The sequence below is a fragment of the Panicum virgatum genome, chromosome 5N (assembly GCF_016808335.1).
Source record: "Panicum virgatum strain AP13 chromosome 5N, P.virgatum_v5, whole genome shotgun sequence".
In the NCBI taxonomy this organism is placed as follows: domain Eukaryota; kingdom Viridiplantae; phylum Streptophyta; class Magnoliopsida; order Poales; family Poaceae; genus Panicum; species Panicum virgatum.
Window position 1 is genome coordinate 67,315,421 of NC_053149.1, and position 17,779 is coordinate 67,333,199.

Genomic DNA, 17,779 nt, shown 5'->3' on the forward strand with positions numbered 1-17,779 from the left:
AAGATACAAACGAGGTGTTCAGCCTTGATGAAGCTCCGCCATGTAACAAAGCGTTCTGGCTGCTTCCTTCTACTAGCTAGTCCGATCCATAGGGGATGCTTTTGATGTTTTTTGAGCAACGCCCGCCTCTTGTTAACGACCGAGTACCCTTTTATTTCTTTGTTTATCTTATATAAAAGGAAATGAAGATGATGTCTTATATTGTGGCTATGCTTCTGGCAATCTGGCATGATCACATCGTTTGGTCAAATGCTTGCATGGTCCAAGAGTCCAGATGATTCTAAATTCAAATACTGAAGAGCAAATTAGCTCCCTGTGGGAGTCAATTAGTGGTCGCAAATCATTGCCAAAATAATCACGTTTAGATTTCACAATAACCATTAAGTTATCGAACAAATGTTCTGTACAACCACCCTGTGAACATCACCTGGCGTACAATCAGGTGCCACCAAAGCTTTTCAACCTTCAACAACACTACAGCACATATTTGCAAATCTTACCAATACCTAAAGTAGCAGAACACTTGAGAAAACTTCTTCTCAAGTCCCTGCAAATGCTACAACAGTTCTGCTGCACCTTCAAATTTCAAACGAATAACTGTCCTGCTGTGGCTATTGCACACCCAAGCAACGCGCCAGCAACCACCTGGGAGCAATCAAACACTCAAGAAGTCAGCGACATATATATATAAAGGGTTAGTTCATGAATGTATGCCACAAGAACATAGTGGTGCTGACAAAGCTGCATGATGTTGATAGCAGATAAACATATCTTGCCAAGTAAAATTAGGGTATGGTGATGTGGGGACGGCCAGTTCGAGGTTCAATTGGCATCCATGTAACCACAGTGCCAAAGCCATCGCTTGCATTTTGCCAAAGAACAATAAGATGCACAAGAAAAGGACATCTGAACAAACCTGGGTCGGTGTATGGCCTAAAAGTTCTCGCAGTGGTCTTGTTTCAGACAAGGGATGTTCAGAAGGAAGTTCACAAACTATTTGATTCAATACCTGACGATTTGAGAAAAAACAGAAGTCCAACATCAGCACAGAGCTTAACTCTAATATCATCATAATACGTACAGATCTAGCACAGGGTTGTAACGATGTAGAAAAGCTACTGAACCAACAGTAGAGATGGCATGCAATGAGTTATTACATACCTCTGCTTGCTTTCCAGCATGCAATCTGATACCAGAAGCATCGTACATCACCTGCCAAGTCACAGAATGAAATTTCTGAGACCTCAACATTTGGAATGAACTGAAAGGAAGTCAGCATAAATTTGCACAATGCCCACACTCAACACCATAATATCTGACACAAAAATAGAAATTGCTTCTAAGCAACAACAATATAAATGCTCATTTTCTTCTATCATGAAGGAAGCAAAACATCTTTAGAAGGAAAGGGGTTGGGATGGATAACTGATAACCTACCACACTTGCAAATATAGCTGCTGTTGCAAAGAGAGAGCAACTAAAACCATCTTGGAATCCAATCGCTACTGCTAGTGCTGTAACTGTGGCAGAGTGTGATGATGGCATACCGCCGGAGCCAATAAGCTGCTTAGGATCCCATCTGTTCTCCTTGTACCTTTGTTCAAAACAAGGACAAATAAAACTTACTGCAGCATGGGAGACTGTATAAAACAGATGTTCAGACTTGAACAGCAAGATTCATTGCTGATCTTACATGAGGCTAATGCTAATATATCTATTAATATCAAAAAAGTATGGGGCAAATACGAGAAGAAAAGAAATGGCCATTTATACAGAAGCATTCTTTTGCTAAACTAAACATTAAGATAGGTCAAGCCACACATCTCCGCGACAAACCAAACAGGGCATTCTTGTGTGTAAGCATAAAAAGAACTCTGTGTGATTGTCCCTGCTGTGGCCAGGCCGTTGAAAGAGCATCACTTAGGAGCTCCTTGACCATTAAGTGGAAACCAGAGATCTAAATCAAGCTCCAGAGCCAATGTGGAGAATTTAAATTTCTTTGCTTTTCTTTTTTTGAAAAAGTTAGTCACCTTGCTTCGTCCTGTATATTATTTCTGGTGAAATTATCAAGGACCTCTGAATTAAACATTAAACATGCTATTCAAAATGCAACAGTATCATATGTGAATTCCACAACGGCAGGTCCTACTTCTACCAGTACAGACTCAAATGTCCAAGGGTGTACACAGCCAGCAAAATGCACTCTATCGAACAATCCAAAGGACACCCCAGAAAAAACAGAGACCCAACAATTCTCCTTGATTTCATTTTTTTCGAAGCAATTCTGCCTGATTTTGACCAGATCAAGGCGAATTCCTCTTGCGTCCAGCTCAGTTTACCAAAACCATCCAAAATTTAAAGGAAATCCATCATGTAGGAGGTCATTTCTTGCCCAATCTACCATTCCTCTAGCTCTAGGCAAAGGAGAGAAACAAAGAATAGGAGGAACCAGGTTACGCTCGGCTCTACAGGAAACGGAACACGCGAACAATGTCAAGAGGCAGCTTTGACCAATGGAACCGCACGCGGATCCGATGATGCCCGCGCCCGATTCCACTGGCAGACACCCGCGGGCTTTCCGAGGTCAAGGCAGGGGGGCGTCGAGAGGCCATGGGGCGTACGTACCACGTGACGAAGAACTTGATGGACTGCGCGATGGCGAATCCGAGCAGGGCGGCGACGAGGGGGTAGTTGTGGAAGACGGCGAGGTAGGAGAATCCCGCGGCCGCCGGCGGGGAGGAGCCGTCGTCGGCAGCACCCCCGTCCCCCATGGCCCAAGTCCCTGGCTCCTGGATGGACGGCGCGGCCCTGCCTAATCCTGCCCACTCAGCCCCCCTCCCTGCGGCGCGTTACCGGACCGGAGCGCGCCCCTCCCGCTATATATACAGCCCGTCCGTCCCCGCGCTCCGCGCTCGCTAAAAGTTCGCACGGGCGCGCACCGCACCAATGGCGACGGCGATCCGCCGCTGCTCGGCTGCTATTGCTGGATTTGCTCGCTTGCTGCTCTGCTCTGGGGAAGACCGGAGGGAGCCAAACACTCCTCCGCATAGACGGATGAGCCCCCTCTCTTTATTGGACGTGGGCTCTGAAATTTTCTCTCTGATTGGGGAGGGGAGGAGGGATCAAACAGGAAGCCTCCGGCTCCGGGCGAATATGCCAATGAGCAAGGTGCTGTAGCCTGTAGCTAGCAGAGCTCCGGCTGCTGGTCCAGAATTTTATTTAGCGACCCGGGAGATCCGGCCGGGCGAGTTAGGCTGTCACGCCCCCTCTCCCCTTGCGTGATTGCGAAAGCAACAAGAAACAACGGCAGGTTACGGTGCCAAAGACTCCAAAATATAGCGAGTTTCACCGTCCCAGTCTGGACGTTGCAGCGATGATGGCACGGCTGCAAGAACGAGCCCAAGATGCTCTGCTGGACCACATCTCAGAGATGCCGATGTAGCATGTACTCCACAGCACGGGTGGTGAATATATCATGCACTGGATCAGCAACACAAGTGTCAATCTAACATGCAGATGGGTACAGTCGCTGCAATGCAACTGGGAGGGGTAGAAAGGGACGTGGTGCTTGCGGCCAATCTCCTTTGCTGCAAAACATTTGCAGCCACGCAACGTTCGTCACACTTGCACGAAGCTTCAAGCATAAACCAGACGGTTTGATTACCCTAATCGCGACGTGGGAACGCAGATAGCTGCTTGTCCGGTGCTGATCAAGTCGCCCAACCACAACCAGAGTGGGGATCATCAGCTGGAGCGCAGGGTCAGGTCAACAGAGAGAATGCGAGACCTGGTTTATGACCTCTGTATTCTACACGCGCCGATAGATTCAGTCCAACCAACCATCAGGTTATTTGGTCCTAAACATGAGCTCGAGTTGGAAACCATCCCGAAATCATTCAGCTAGGTTTCTTTTCACTTAGACAAGTTGACTGAAATCTTGCTTTAGATTTCTACCAGTGGAGGTTGTCATTAATCGGAAGAACACTAGAAACTGGGGCGCACCGTTGGTGCACCAGTTTGAGCTGGTCCAGTGGATGCCGTGTGATAGTATTAGCGCAAGCTATGTTTTGCAAATTTAAAAGGCTATGTAACTATTGGGAACTATCTGGGAACGACCTGATTTTTAACTTTTATTTGTATTGTATGAAACTTTGAATATTATTTTGGGTATCGAAATATTTTTTTTGTGGTGAAAGAAGGGATAAGATAGTTTATTAGGGAGGACGGAGCACAATTAGTCCGATACTTAATGTATTTGCGAAAACATGTTGCGATTAGTAGAGGTGTCATTTTTTTAGAAGTAGTGGTTACATTTAAATATGATGCGTTATTATGGAGGTAGCATGAGAAGCCATAGAAGAATGGTGATCGAATTGTACGTATAGTATTGCTATTGTAGTAGTAATGACACGGCCTTGCCGCGTGGACCTGTATCCCTTGTTGTAGTATGGTAGTTGATGCCGATTTTAGTTCATGCATGTAGTTGTTGTGTACAGGCAAATGTATAATTTTTTTTAAAGCAACGTAGTTAAGTTGACTCCACTGTTCCATTATTTTCGCATAGATGTCATGGTCTGCAGCCCGTTGTTGCAATTGGTATGATTTGAGCATTCAATTGTCATGACGTTAATATTTAAGTACTATAATATTTTGGGTATCGAAATGGAGGTACGACATTTGTTGCTGTATTTATTATGGTGAAAGAAAGGGTAAAATAATTTATTACGGAGGGTGGTGGTGCGGAGCACAATTAGTCGGATACTTAATGTAGTTTGTGAAATCATGTGATAATTAATAGATGTGATGTTTTTAAAAAAGTTGTAGATATATTAAAATATATCATGTTATTATGGAGATCGCATGAGGAACCGTAAAAAATGGTAGTACAATATTTTTTTAATAATATAATATGCTATGTTGAATGGATTATGGAAATAATTGTGGTTAAAGAAGGGTTAGATAATTTATTAAGGAGGTTGGAGCACAATTAGTCACGTACTTAATGTATTTGCGAAATTATATTGCAATTAGTAGCGCATTTTTTTTAAGGGAGCGGTGGTTGTACTAAATTTGACATGTTATTATGGAGGTAGCATGAGAAGCTATAGAAGGACGGTGATACGATATTATATTTTTAGTAAATTAAAATGTTATGTTAAACGAATTATGAAAATGCTTTGAATTTAAAAAACTTTGCTATACAGTGAAGTTGTAGATTTTGAATTTTTAGGCAACTTTTGTATTGATCACTTTTTATTTAAAGATATTTTGGTGTCAAAATTATAGGTGCAACGGGTCGCATGTAAATATTTGTTTAAATGAATTGGGAAAGTATTTTGAATTTTAAAAATTGCTCTATAATGAAGTTGTAGTTTTTGAATTCTTGATTAGATTTTATGTTGAGCAACTTTTGATTCCAACACGTTTTGGTGTTTAAATTGTACGTATAATGTTGCTCGTGTGGAAGTAAAGGATGAAACAAGTTGTGGTTTGATTCAATTAAAATCTGAGGGTTTTTTTGAAAAAAAAAACTGAGAGAGGATAAGGACGGCGGGTTGATTTTATTATAACTCAAGGTTTTATTTGCAAAATTTCCTTCAACCAGCACTGTTGGACTGCGGGTTGATTTTGAGAAAAGCTAAGGGCTTTTTTGCAAAAGTTTCTAAGAGAGGAACTTGGACCGCGGGTTGATTTCTCTTAAGTTCGAGGGCTTTTTTGCAAAATGACCGGGGAAAGCACGATCTGGGCCGTCCGCCCGGCCGATCCGACGGCCGGGATTTGCCGGTGACGTGGCCTGCTTCCCTGGCTTCGGAATTGGCCAGGATTCGTAGGTAAATATGGTCAAAATTCTCAATCCACAACTTCAACAGTTGACCAGGCAAACAAGCATGATCTCCAGCTTGGCAGCTTCTATTATTAGAGTGCTATAGCTGCAACCAGACCTGAGCCAAGGAAGCCAGCAGCCTAATGCGCTTACTATTTCAAGGAACAAAGCTATATCAAATATTCACATCTGTTGCACTAAATCTATGCTGTGGCACGCCTAACCTTTCATTTCGTGATGTAAAACTGGTTATGCGGGGCGTGGGGATCGGTCATCTTCTTCAAGTCCAGGTCCATCCCGTCGTCATACTCCTCTTCCTCCTCTTGCAGCTCTGATGCCTTTCTCTGCCGTTCCCTCGCTTCAGCTGCTTCCAACCTAAGCTTCTTGCGGATGTAGTCATCATACGACATCTCGCACCATTTCTTTGCGTCTCCAACAATCTGTTGGTTGTGACGCTCCACATCCCGCTCCAGCCTAGTCTTCTCGGTGTTCTTGGGCTCTCCCCAGTAGTCATAGCGGTACATTGGCTTCTCTGGGTCATAGTAATCCTTCCCATAGACCTCTGTCTCGTCTACGTCGTATCGCCCAGGTTCCTCGATAGGAAGACCAAGAGCTTTCCGACTGCCAATTTAGGAGTTAGCACCAATGCACTAGGTGTGATCAAACTTGTACTGGTAGTAGTAGACTTACCAGCAGATATCTCTGATAAGGGCTTCCCTTTCTTCAAATGAACGCCGCCATTGCATCAGATCATACTCATCCATTTCTCTGTTACGTCGGAGCTTCCCAACTTTGTACTGCTCTCCCCTTTCCTCTGCTTCCTTTTTCAGTTTTTTTATCAGCTGCATTGATCAAGATCAGCGTTAAAATTAACCAGTGGTGAATCATTAAAGAAATATGGTTGGGTTATGGAAAAATAGGCACCTGGCGCTCAGCACGAGCAGCATCAAGATCAAGTTCTTTGATGTTTACATTCTAACATAAGAGGTCAGAACAGGATGTCATTAGGGATCATTTTACCAACAGCTAATAATCATGCAACTGCAATGATCCAAAGATGGTAATCGGGAGCTAGACAAGATTACATACCACAACTTTCTTTTTTAGCCGTGTTTCTTTAAAATATCCTTCGGTGTATTCAACTCTGTTTTCTTCATCGAATGAGGATGCATCAACTGTGGACTCATATGTTGTATCCTTGAATTTATCTGGATTTTGCTCCTCGTAGTCTAAAATCATCTGCTCTGCATTATGCCATTCCCAAAGCTGAAAAAAAGGGAGAATTTGTGATAAAACTATTTGATGGCAATAAAAGAAAGCAAGCCAAGAAAGATATAAAACAGTGTAAAATACTAGACGTGCAGTAAGAGGCATATGGTTGGAATTCTTGTGAAATACCGTATCAACAAAAGGATGATCTGATACCAAAGGTTCCTTTTCCATATCCTTTAAAGGTTTTTTCCTAGGAATGGGTGGCCGTCCACCTTCACGCTGCCAGTTCATAAAAAGGTTAGATGCACACACATTTCAAACCTAACAAAATAGCAGAAAACTGAACCACAAAAGTAGAAGTTAATTCTCACCCACAACTGCTCTGGGTTAGTATCCTCCTTACGGTGAAATATTGGTGGAAAGTCAAATCTATTGAATCTGTAGCCAGAAAGAAAATAGGACAATATGGATCAGTCAAGTGGAAATAAACTGAAGCATGAGTAAAGGCAAATGGTATAAAAAATTGATACTGCCAGGACCAAATAAGCGATGCCCAAAACAATTGGGATTGTAATGGTACTCACATTAGGTGATCAATGTTGGGATATACAAATCGCATTTCAAGCGGAAAGCGGAAACGGTAGGGATCTCTTTTGGCCTGCATAGTAATAGGCAGGTGTTACCAAGAGGCATAAACTTCCAGAACATAAGTGACACAAATTGCTCTAAGCAGGAAAGAGAATAGGAAAATGCCAAAATTGCGCTTGGGTAGATGAAAAGGTGCAACTGAGATAACCTCTCTTTTTTTTTTGGCAACAAGACTAGAGTATCCACTATTCCTATAAAGTGCAAGAAGGCATCTTTGAAACATTCTTGAAGAATGAAGATTATTTACCAGAATCTCCACATATACTTTCATGCCAGGCTTGATGTGATGTCGGATCCAATACCAGTCATTTCCTTTTATCGGCACCCACCTGAACACATTATGAGTCATAAATGTCACACATGATAAAAAAATCAGAGTATACAGTATACCAGTGGGTCTAAAAATAAGAAATCTAGGCTTAGAAACAGAAGATTGTTTCACAGAAGTAAAGAGAAGCATGTGGCTGTGTGGAGGGCCACTCATCAATGATCAGTGGAGGGTGCTGATATCATGTATTGATGTTTTGTGCCAGCTTTCAGGTGAGCCAAATAGTGCGGGGTGTTGCCATTCCAATGCAGTTCACAGATCACAACAAAAGACATGATAGCAAGAAAACATGACAGCAAATTTTTTGAACACATGAGTGAGCAGGTAACCATCTCGTGCTCCACCAAAAGTATAGTGGTCTTGCATTAGCCTAGAAGAAAGGATAATCCCTCACATTCTGTTTTTCATTAAATCAGGTACACCAAGTTCATAGTTATACAGGACTGAAAGTACATACCCATCATGGACACAGCCTATGTCCACAAAGGCTCCCTGATGGAGGTGAACGGTCGTCACTTGCCCATAACAAATCTGCAGGAGGTGCATCCAGCCATTCATAAAATGGTCAGAATGAGTCTAAACCTTCTGAAAATAAAAACTGCAGCAGAAAAGTTCGAACATAACCTGTCCAGGATAGTAGAATGGAAGTTCATGCTGCATGAGAACAAACAATAAATCAACAACATAACTAAACGAATTGAGAAATGTATGCACTGAACATTCAAGAGCTAATGAAACATACCATATCTTCTCTGTAGTCCTTACCTCTTTTTCTTCTGCCAGGGTAGTAATCCTGGTCGTACTGCACAATGGAAATAAACACGGTATAATGTTATGAGGTGGCATGACATGTTCAACTTAAATCTAATCCAATTGCGTACACAAATAACAACCAAACTAGCACAAGATGCTGCAATATCATCAAGCACAATTATACCTGGTAGGATTCCTGCTCCAACCTATCCCGGTTTGCCTCCACCCATTCCTTATACTGCTTCAGGAACATTTTGTATCTATCTAACGCCAGATCCTTCGGCGCGTCCTCCAGCTTCTCCACGTTCGTCACCCCGGACGCGGCCGCCGCCTCCATGTCCAGCCTCTCCGACGCCTCCCTGTGCGCCTCCCTTATAAACTCCAGCTCGTCCGGGTCCACCTCCCAGCCGGGCGGCGGCCAGTCCCGCGGCGGCACGAGCCGCAGCGGGAGCCTGCCGGCCCACGTCGTCTCAAGGGGCTCGGGCGTTTCGCGCGTCGCGAAGAGGCGCTCGATGTACCCCGGCTCGGCCTCCACCTTCTTCCGGTAGGCCGGCGTGAGCATGCGGAAGGCCTCGAGGGACTCCGGCGACTGGAGGGGCACCTCCTCGCCCTCGTTTAGGCTGTGGCGCGCGAAGGCGACCTCCGGGGTCATGACCTCCTCCCAGGGCGCCCAGCCGTGCTCAACCCAGCTGCGGCGGCGGGCAACCTCTTCGGGTTCGGTGTTTTCAATGCTGATCGAGGGGATGACCGGCGGGTCGGCGGCGGGGGTCTCGTCGGGAGGCGAGGGATTGATGGACGCGGCGAGGCGGAGGAGGCGGGTTCTGAGAAGGGTCCTGGGGCGGAGGCTGGGAAGGGGAAGGTGGTGGTGGAGGAAGGTAGCGGCGGCCGGCGGGGTGGTCGCCATTTTTGGTTGGTTGGGTTTTGGGAGCACGGAACGGTCGCCGTGTCGTCACGGGGTTTAAGGGAGATGACGGCGTGGGGAGGATAAGGTGCGGATGGTGGCCCACATGTCGGTGCCGTGCGTAAATCTTGTCTTCGAAAACTTGGAATTGTTTTACTTCAAAAAAAAACTTGGAATTGTTAAAATGCCTTGAAATGAAAATTCGTGAAATCAATTGAACAGGATCAAAGATTCAAGAGTGCGTGACAAAAGACTACATTAGCCCTGGGTTCTTCACATGCACCTCAGCACCTCTGCCAATCCAATTCAATTCATCGTCCAAATGAAGAAATCTGTATTTTGTACACCCCAATTTAGTAATTTTAATGCCCTCACAAAAAAATAATAATGTTAAGCTCAGGTTCATTGATAGGAGCGATGTTGGTGGCAAACATTTTAGTACAGTTGAACAAAAATTGAATCCAAGGCAAGAAAAGTGGAACAAAATAATGTTGGATGTTAACCTGGAACTATCCTTTTATATCCCTACTAATCACCACAACGAGTAACTTTTTATTTAAAGTTTGTAAAGGTGTTGTACATTTCAAGAAAATCCTCCACTTTGAAACTAGTACTTCTTAGGTTGGACGATATTTAAACATAGATTAAATATATATGTTTGCTAGGGTACTATACACTATTTAAAACTGTTTGTATCGAGGAAAAATGATATTTAAATAAATAATATTGCCTATATGATACTTAGTAGCACCTTACTTGAGTCTTCCTGATTAGTTCGTTGCTTATGATTTTTTATGGTGAAGTATGCTATTGTTTTCAACATTAATGCTATTATTTTCGGTTAATCTTTTAGTGGTAGGTAACGTGTTTATTGACAACAAATCGGTTGCGTGATTTTATAATTTTGTAAATTTTAAGAACGGCCAACTTAGTCTTTTGAGTTTTGAAGGCATATAGTATTCACAAGGTGAATGCGCTGCACATGAAATGAAAGCTGTCAAAAGTTCCCTCCAAATCCAGCCGTCCACGCGGAAACCACCGGCCAGATCTCACATATCTTCGTGACCTCCGCTCGCTGGCTCAGCCGCCGCTACCGTTTGCTCGTCTACCTCGCCGCCCAGCCAGCCGCAGGAAAACCTCTTCCCCTCTCTTCCCTTCGCTGCCTGTCTCTTTTCCGGAACCTTCTAGAAGCCCTCAGGGCTCCGCCATGGAGCCCAGGAGGCGGGAGCGCCAGGTCATCGTCGTCGCAGGCGCGGCGGCGCTCGTCGCAGGCGCGGCGGCGCTCGTCGCCGTCGGCCTCAACATCGCCTTCTCCGCCGTAGCCGCCCACCGCCGGAGGAAGCGACAAGGTGAGCACCCGCAAAACCCTCGGCCCCCACCCTTTGCTTTTGAACTCAAAGCCCATTTGATGCTCTGAAATTGAGCAGCCTGCACAGGCCTGTACTGCTTCGCTTCAATCTCGTACCAATGTAGCATATGTTGATGGGTTTTCGCCTTAACACGGACATCGATTGCTTTGCCCTTTGATTATTAGAATTTAGAATTACCTCGTGAAATGTAGAAGTATACGTTATTGTTACAATTTCAGCGAAACTTTAACTCTTAGGCGAACCTTAAAAATTATTGATCTGTTTTTCAATTGAGTGGTTGATGTTCTGATTGGCTGCAGAGCTTCCAGGGTTTACTGCTCAAGTCAACTTGTCACCAGCTGAGATTAAAAGATTAGCTGACCGTATCATCACTAAGGCGAAGGAAACATATGATTCAGTGGCTGCAGTGCCCCTTGATAAAGTATGTTTGCAACTCGTTATGCCACTGCATTTTACTCACGGCGTTGTTTTGTGGAATGTAGCTTTTATATGGAAGTTTATTTGTGGCTTTGGACTTATATATGTTTGTAGATTGCTGTCCTTAGAAAAAAAATACAATGTCCAATGAGCTCATACAGCCCTCAAATCTTGAGAATTATCTAACAGTTACACATTGTATTTGTAGGTCAGTTTTGCAAATGTTGTTGCACCACTGGCAGAGTTAGATGCGCTGCAATTTCCTCTGGTTCAAGCTTGTGTTCTCCCAAGGATGGTATCAACATCTGAGGATGTTCGGAAAGCCAGTGCTGAAGCAGAGAAACGATTGGATTCTTATTTTGTGCTGTGCAGGTGCAATGTTATTACTCACTATTTCCTATTCATTCACTTGGATGTAACTGTGGCATAGGGACGTATGTTCCCTAACTGACATTAGTGTAAAATTAGGTACCATTGTCAAATAACATCAAGTGGTAACACAAATTCATGTGTGTAGCTTGTAACTTGGTAGCTGTGTTACTCATACTACTTGCTTGGTCTAGTGAGCATCTGTGGCATAGTTTCAGTGACCCTGCAGATCGGGGTTTTTTCGTAAAGTTTATGAAGTAAAACAGCATATATTAAGACTAGCAATACTAATAGGGTGTGAAGTTCCCTTCTACCTGAGCCAATGCAATGGTAATATAAGGGTCTTGCTATTTCCTGCAAGGTGATCAGGCAGCGTGAGGATGTTTATCGCGTAATAAAAGCATTTGCAGTGAAAGGTGAAAGAATAGGTCCTGAAGCAACAAGATTTCTCCAGTGCTTGGTACAGAATTCTTTTGCTACATGTAATTGATATCATATGCTGACTGACGACTGATTGTTTGTACATGAACTGGTGTCAATACCTTAACCCTGAATATCATTTTGCTATAATTGTCGTGTCCTTATTGATATTGCTTATGAACATAGATCATGTAGGTATAACCTGGCTAGGGACTGCTCTCGTTGGAACATGCTTATTTACTGCATATTCTCTTGCCCTGATGTGTCTTTGCATCTGCAGTACCCTTTCTTCTTGAATTTGAATTTCTGAAATGATTTATTATCATAAAGGATTGATACCTTTTTTATTAAAAGGTGTATCAAAGCTGTAAGCAAACCATAGAAGTAGTGAATTATAAGTTTACTGAAGGATATGTAATGTGTCTTGCTATTATACTATTTGCAATTCACACAAAGAAGATTTTCCAAATTGCTTTGACTAATTAGTATCGTTTTACTGATTCTTATAATTATGGTTGACAGGTGAAAGAGTTTGAGCGCAACGGAGTAAAACTATCACAGAGCAAGAGAAAAGAAATGGAGAAATTGAAATGCCATATAGATGAATTAAACTTGAAGTATCTCCAAAATCTGAATGATTTCACCCAATTCCTCCTTTTAAACGAGGATGAGCTAGCTGGAATGCCCTTTGAGTTCCTAAAGGTAAGCTAGAGAATAAGCTTGAATCAAGCATGCCTTCAAAAAGTACAATAAGCTATCCTTGGAAGGTTCAATTAATCTTTGCTTATTGTATGCTTGAAGTGTAGTTTAAATGATGTTATTATACTTTCTTATCCTGATTTACTCAAACTCTTCAACTCAGGATCTGGAAAAGGCTGAAGGGAAGCTGAAGGTTCCGTTAACTAGTTACCATGTTACTCCAATTCTCGAGCACTGCAAGGTCAGTTCCCTCTCTTGTGCTTTATCACACAATTGCACATTCCTTACTTATGCTTAATGGTCAGTTGGCTGTTTTATAAGCTATGACCATTGATTTGATTTAAAGGGTAAAACTAGTAATCACTCTGTTCGGCTGTCTTGTCAGCCAACTAGCCAGCAGTGCTTTTCTCTCACACTAAATCAGCACCAGCCACTAGCCAGTTAGCAGTACTTTTCTCCCACAACAAATCATCACCAGCCACCAGTCACAGCCAGCCAAATAGAGTGGATATTTTATGTTGTCGAAGTTTTTTTTTATGCTAGGAAGTGTCCTGTTCGCCAGTTGTTCAATTTATATTTTTGCAATTAATTTATATATGATTGGGTGCTAACTAGGCGCATCCTTTTCAAGGTTGGCTCTACCAGGAAGCAGGTTGCTGTTGCTTATGGACAGAAAGGTGGGAAGGATAATCTAGGCATCCTAGAAAATTTGGTAACCACAAGTGCCCATCTGCATCTGTAACTTCATAGTACATGGCCATTGTATTGCTGATTTCACCTTATCTATATCATCTATTACATTTTGTTAGTTTCATTAGTTTCAGTGTAGACATAGCACTGGAACTGACATGTTGCAATTTCATTTTCTGTGTATATTCAGGTTCAGCTAAGACACAAGTTTGCTAGATTGCTGGGGTATGCCAACTATGCTGATTTTGCTATTGAGCCCAGAATGCCAAGGACATCAAGGAAGGTTTGTGCTTCTCTGCAAGGCAAATCTGCTTGATTCTTTCTTTTTAGCTAATTATGACTGGTTAAATGCGTCCTCCAATATCAAACACAGTATAATTTTTTAATCCTGATCTAGTCAGCTTGCTGATGAATATTGTGTCATGCTCAGTTTCACATGACACTAGGAAAACGACAGATGTCATAGTTTCTGCTTTTGCAGGTCTTAGAGTTTTTGGAAGAGATATCAGAACAGTTAAGTGATATAGCTAATAGAGAGCTCAGCATACTCAAAGACCTTAAGGTTTTAAGAAGCTCCTTTTCTATCTTCTAATTTATCTATCGATCAAACTCTTTTCATTAATAAATCGAATGGTGGCTACTGATTTGCTTATTTCAGATGAAGGAGGAAGGAAATGCTCAGGTCGGCATGGAAGATTTGTTGTACTACATCAAAAGAGCTGAAGAATTCAAGGTTGATCTTGACATTGGTGAAATTAAACAATACTTTCCTGTTAGCCTGGTCATATCTGGAATGTTGAAGATGTTTCAGGATCTATTCGGTAAAATGCTAGCACCTCTATTTTTCATAGGAATGAGCATGGATATATTTTTTTCTAATTTATTTTTTTCTTCCATGAAGCACTAAGATTTGATGAAATTAAGGATGCTGAGGTTTGGCATGATACAGTTCGTGTGTTTTCTGTTTGGGATGCAAGTTCAAGTGATCTCTTGGGTTATTTTTTTCTCGATGTCTTTGCCAGGTCTGTTCGAATGCATGCTAGTGAAGCTTTAATGATTTTCAAGGTTTCATGACATGAGATGCATGTTTGATTGGATACAAATCCTGAAAGTATATCCATTTTTATAAAAGAAATGCACTGCAAGTTGCTGTAGCTTCTTTCTCTTTTGCCCTGTTTGTCATAACTGACGAAACGTATATTAGGGAATCCAATACTCCTGGGGCTTGCACTAACATTTTCGATGGAGAAAATAGCCTCACTGAATGCAGATGCAAAAGCCATTAAAGAACACAACATAAGACACCATTACATAAAGAGGGTAATTTTAATCAGCTACCCTCTTTTGCTTCACAGGGAAGGAAAGTATGCACACACTTGTGTTGTGGCACTTCAAAATGGATGCTTGTATTCTAATGGTACATGTAAGGTAACACGAAAAATCTCATGTATGTTATAGTGCATCCAGAGTATGAATTTCTTGCTATAATCACCTTTTTTTTTTGCTAGAATCACTGTAATCCAAAGATTTTTTTTATTACCTTCTCTTGTAACCTTTAAGGTTTCATATTAAAGCAAATTTATTATAAGATCTAATACAGTCAAATTGTTAACAGCTCAAAAGTAATTGTTCTATCACAAGCTCAAAAGTATTTCTGTAGCTACTCAACTGGTTAATTATTTCATACTGTAATTATCGGGCTGTTGGTGACAGGTTCCGGCTGCTGTGCTATTATCTCAATGTCCAAAAGAGTTTGATGGGAATTCAGCATTGCTGCGGTTCCCTGAAGTTGTCAGGCTATTTCATGAATTTAGCCATGTGGTATTGATATCAGCTTTCTCAAATGTATTTTGTTTCAAAAATCTTACAGAACTTTGAAGCATTAGTTGCCCATTGAGTTTAAAGTTTTTTAACAAAATATTCTCCCACAAAGCTAAAGTTTTTAACCAAAATATTACCACACTGGAAAGTTCTTGTAATAATTTTTCACAGTGAAACGACTTCTTTTGGTATGTTTCCTCAGCAGAGAAATAGGATTCTGTTATAAATATCTCGACATCTGTTGACATTAAATGAATAGACACAGTGATCACATAATCTGCGTCCCACAGGTCCATCACATATCAAACAGAGCCACCTTTTCAAGATTTTCAGCTCTCCGACTGGAGGGTGACTTCACTGAAATTCCAAGCCTGCTACTTGAGAACTGGTAGGCATTGCTCTTTTTCTTCGGTTACACGCCAAAACTTGTGTTTAATCTATTCGAAGCTGATATTTTTTATATGTAATGCAACCTTTTCATCTCAGGTGCTACGAGAGCATTTCTCTGAAAATGATGTCCGGCTTCCATCAGGTTGTGCAAATAAACTTAGCATATGTTAATGTGTTGGAATTATTATGCCTTGCATATTTTCAAGAACAAAAAAGAATAAAGATGTAAGAAAGCTGGTAAATAATATCCGGTCATTTCAAAAGATTGAAACAACTCCATGGATAAAAGCAATTTTTCCGACCTTGTATGCGTGAAGAATTCTTAGTTATAGTAAGCATTATATGATAATGCTGCATTGCGACAGTTATTTGATCCTTTGATAAGTCCTTGTGAATCTGTCAGGACTTGTTTAAATTAGCACTAAAAACTATTCTCTGTTTTTATCATTGTAGGACATTACGAAATCCATAACTAGTGAAGCTTGCCAATCTTTGAAAAGGAGGCGCGATTTATTTGCTGGCCTGAAAATGAAACAGGAGATCCTTTTGTGTGAGTCATTTAGCTATCTACCAAATCAAATGGAGTGATTTTATTGTCTTAAATGTTGTCTAGCTCTAAGCAATGAGGTTGAGGTCCTAGTATAGTCTGACTGACACCTCCCATCTGAATTTGGCTGGCTTTTCATGTCAGCATCAGTCCATTCTCTTACTTCAGTTAACAGTATGTACTATTAATTATCTGCCCACTCGCCATTCTGCTACAGATTACTTTCCTTTTGTTCCCACCTATGCTCTGAAATAAGTTCTAGCTGATAAGTTGTTAACTTGTCCAGCAAAACCAACCTAATTGATACTTTTTGTCAATTATGGACAGTTTGATTTGTATCCTATTGTTAGCTCATGTTTATTAATTAGTAAGAAATTTGTATTCAATGAAGTAGCTTACATATTGTTTTCACTTTACTAGGCCTTGTTGATCAGATAATACATTCAAGTGAGAATGTGGATATTGATCACTTGATCAAGGAGCTTCATCCCAAGGTACGTAAAATGATTGCTTCACTGTTTATAGATCACTTGATCAAGGAGCTTCATCCCAAGGTACGTAAAATGATTGCTTCACTGTTTATAGTCCTGAATCCTGATTATGATCAATTAAGGCAAATGCTACTTTCCAGGTAATGTTGGGTATACCTTTATTGGAAGGGACCAGTCCAGCTTCATGTTTTCCTCGTATTGCTATTGGCTATGATGCTGTGTGCTACAGTTACATATGGAGTGAGGTTCGTGCAATACAAATCCTAAGGCATAATGCTTCTGTCATATTTGGAGATCCTAGATACTCACATCTATCTGAACTATGCAGGTTTTTGCTGCTGACCTCTTTGTATCAAAATTTAAAGACGACTTGCTCAATCAGCATGCAGGATTGCGATTCAGAAATAAGGTAATGACTAATGTCATATTCAGGATTGCTGACCTATTCGTTCTGTACTGGATTCATTGCATGCGCATGTTGAGTTGTTACAAACCGCTCACATCACTGCAGGTGTTGGCTCCAGGAGGTTCAAAAGATTCACTGGAGATAATAACTGACTACCTAGGAAGAGAACCATCACTCCAACCTTTTATTCAGAGCAGAACAAGGAACAGTTTGTGAGATATCGTGTATAATGCAACCATTAGAGTTTATTCTTTTTTGTTAATGTAACCATTGAAGATCTGATGATTGTTGAGGTCTTTTTTGCGTGACAGACTATGATCTGTGTGCAATTCTGATACCCGACATTCGTTGACCCTTTAGTTATGCAGGAATACAAAAATGCTGTGCCTAGATTCTGCTTAGACCGTCATTTCCTAACCTTATCATACTTCGAAGCATTCATCCCAAGTCTGTTGAATTGAGCACGAAGCATGCCTTTTTAACAGGTCTTGCT

General features: G+C 41.7%; 3 protein-coding genes across 6 annotated transcripts; 1 reads left to right on the forward strand and 2 right to left on the reverse strand.

The window, feature by feature from the left end:
- Window positions 1-330: 330 nt before the first annotated feature.
- Window positions 331-3,279, reverse strand: LOC120676598 (uncharacterized membrane protein YuiD-like). The gene is made up of 5 exons (XM_039957906.1): window positions 2,626-3,279; window positions 1,438-1,594; window positions 1,162-1,212; window positions 917-1,009; window positions 331-645 (listed from the first exon to the last, which is right to left on the reverse strand). Exons 1-5 carry the CDS (start codon window positions 2,769-2,771, stop codon window positions 586-588), a joined length of 507 nt encoding a protein of 168 aa, XP_039813840.1. The 5' UTR covers window positions 2,772-3,279; the 3' UTR covers window positions 331-585.
- A 2,557-nt stretch (window positions 3,280-5,836) lies between these two features.
- Window positions 5,837-9,713, reverse strand: LOC120676600 (protein PLASTID TRANSCRIPTIONALLY ACTIVE 10-like). The gene is made up of 12 exons (XM_039957912.1): window positions 8,950-9,713; window positions 8,755-8,814; window positions 8,637-8,666; window positions 8,470-8,543; window positions 7,932-8,013; window positions 7,621-7,694; window positions 7,408-7,474; window positions 7,223-7,315; window positions 6,914-7,090; window positions 6,749-6,799; window positions 6,515-6,666; window positions 5,837-6,445 (listed from the first exon to the last, which is right to left on the reverse strand). The coding sequence occupies exons 1-12, from the start codon at window positions 9,667-9,669 to the stop codon at window positions 6,052-6,054; spliced, it is 1,974 nt and encodes a 657-aa protein (XP_039813846.1). The 5' UTR covers window positions 9,670-9,713; the 3' UTR covers window positions 5,837-6,051.
- Window positions 9,714-10,739: 1,026 nt separating this feature from the next.
- Window positions 10,740-17,687, forward strand: LOC120676599 (probable thimet oligopeptidase). 4 transcript variants are annotated; one of them, XM_039957907.1, is made up of 20 exons: window positions 10,740-11,015; window positions 11,336-11,457; window positions 11,662-11,825; window positions 12,192-12,282; window positions 12,765-12,944; window positions 13,105-13,182; window positions 13,573-13,653; window positions 13,822-13,914; window positions 14,113-14,193; window positions 14,290-14,452; window positions 14,533-14,653; window positions 14,987-15,059; window positions 15,345-15,476; window positions 15,743-15,840; window positions 15,939-15,984; window positions 16,296-16,392; window positions 16,810-16,943; window positions 17,021-17,125; window positions 17,209-17,289; window positions 17,392-17,687. In XM_039957907.1, the coding sequence occupies exons 1-20, from the start codon at window positions 10,874-10,876 to the stop codon at window positions 17,500-17,502; spliced, it is 2,193 nt and encodes a 730-aa protein (XP_039813841.1). In that variant the 5' UTR covers window positions 10,740-10,873; the 3' UTR covers window positions 17,503-17,687. The 4 variants fall into 4 exon arrangements, with proteins under 4 accessions (XP_039813841.1, XP_039813843.1, XP_039813844.1 ...); XM_039957909.1 differs by having other exon boundaries at window positions 10,741-11,015; window positions 16,810-16,883; XM_039957910.1 differs by having other exon boundaries at window positions 10,759-11,015; window positions 15,345-15,452; window positions 16,810-16,883; window positions 17,392-17,645.
- Window positions 17,688-17,779: the final 92 nt, after the last annotated feature.

Coding starts and splice junctions, on each gene's coding strand:
- LOC120676598 (XM_039957906.1), bottom strand. CDS start 2,771: ATGGGGGACGGGGGTGCTGCCGACGACGGCTCCTCCCCGCCGGCGGCC. Junction 1,213..1,437: donor CAGCTATATTTGCAAGTGTG/GTAGGTTATCAG, acceptor GTGACTTGGCAG/GTGATGTACGATGCTTCTGG. Junction 646..916: donor TAGGCCATACACCGACCCAG/GTTTGTTCAGAT, acceptor GATTGCTCCCAG/GTGGTTGCTGGCGCGTTGCT.
- LOC120676600 (XM_039957912.1), bottom strand. CDS start 9,669: ATGGCGACCACCCCGCCGGCCGCCGCTACCTTCCTCCACCACCACCTT. Junction 7,695..7,931: donor AAGTATATGTGGAGATTCTG/GTAAATAATCTT, acceptor ATTACTATGCAG/GCCAAAAGAGATCCCTACCG. Junction 7,475..7,620: donor CCCAACATTGATCACCTAAT/GTGAGTACCATT, acceptor TTCTGGCTACAG/ATTCAATAGATTTGACTTTC.
- LOC120676599 (XM_039957907.1), top strand. CDS start 10,874: ATGGAGCCCAGGAGGCGGGAGCGCCAGGTCATCGTCGTCGCAGGCGCG. Junction 11,826..12,191: donor TCTTATTTTGTGCTGTGCAG/GTGCAATGTTAT, acceptor CAAGGTGATCAG/GCAGCGTGAGGATGTTTATC. Junction 14,654..14,986: donor TTTCTCGATGTCTTTGCCAG/GTCTGTTCGAAT, acceptor TTTGCTTCACAG/GGAAGGAAAGTATGCACACA.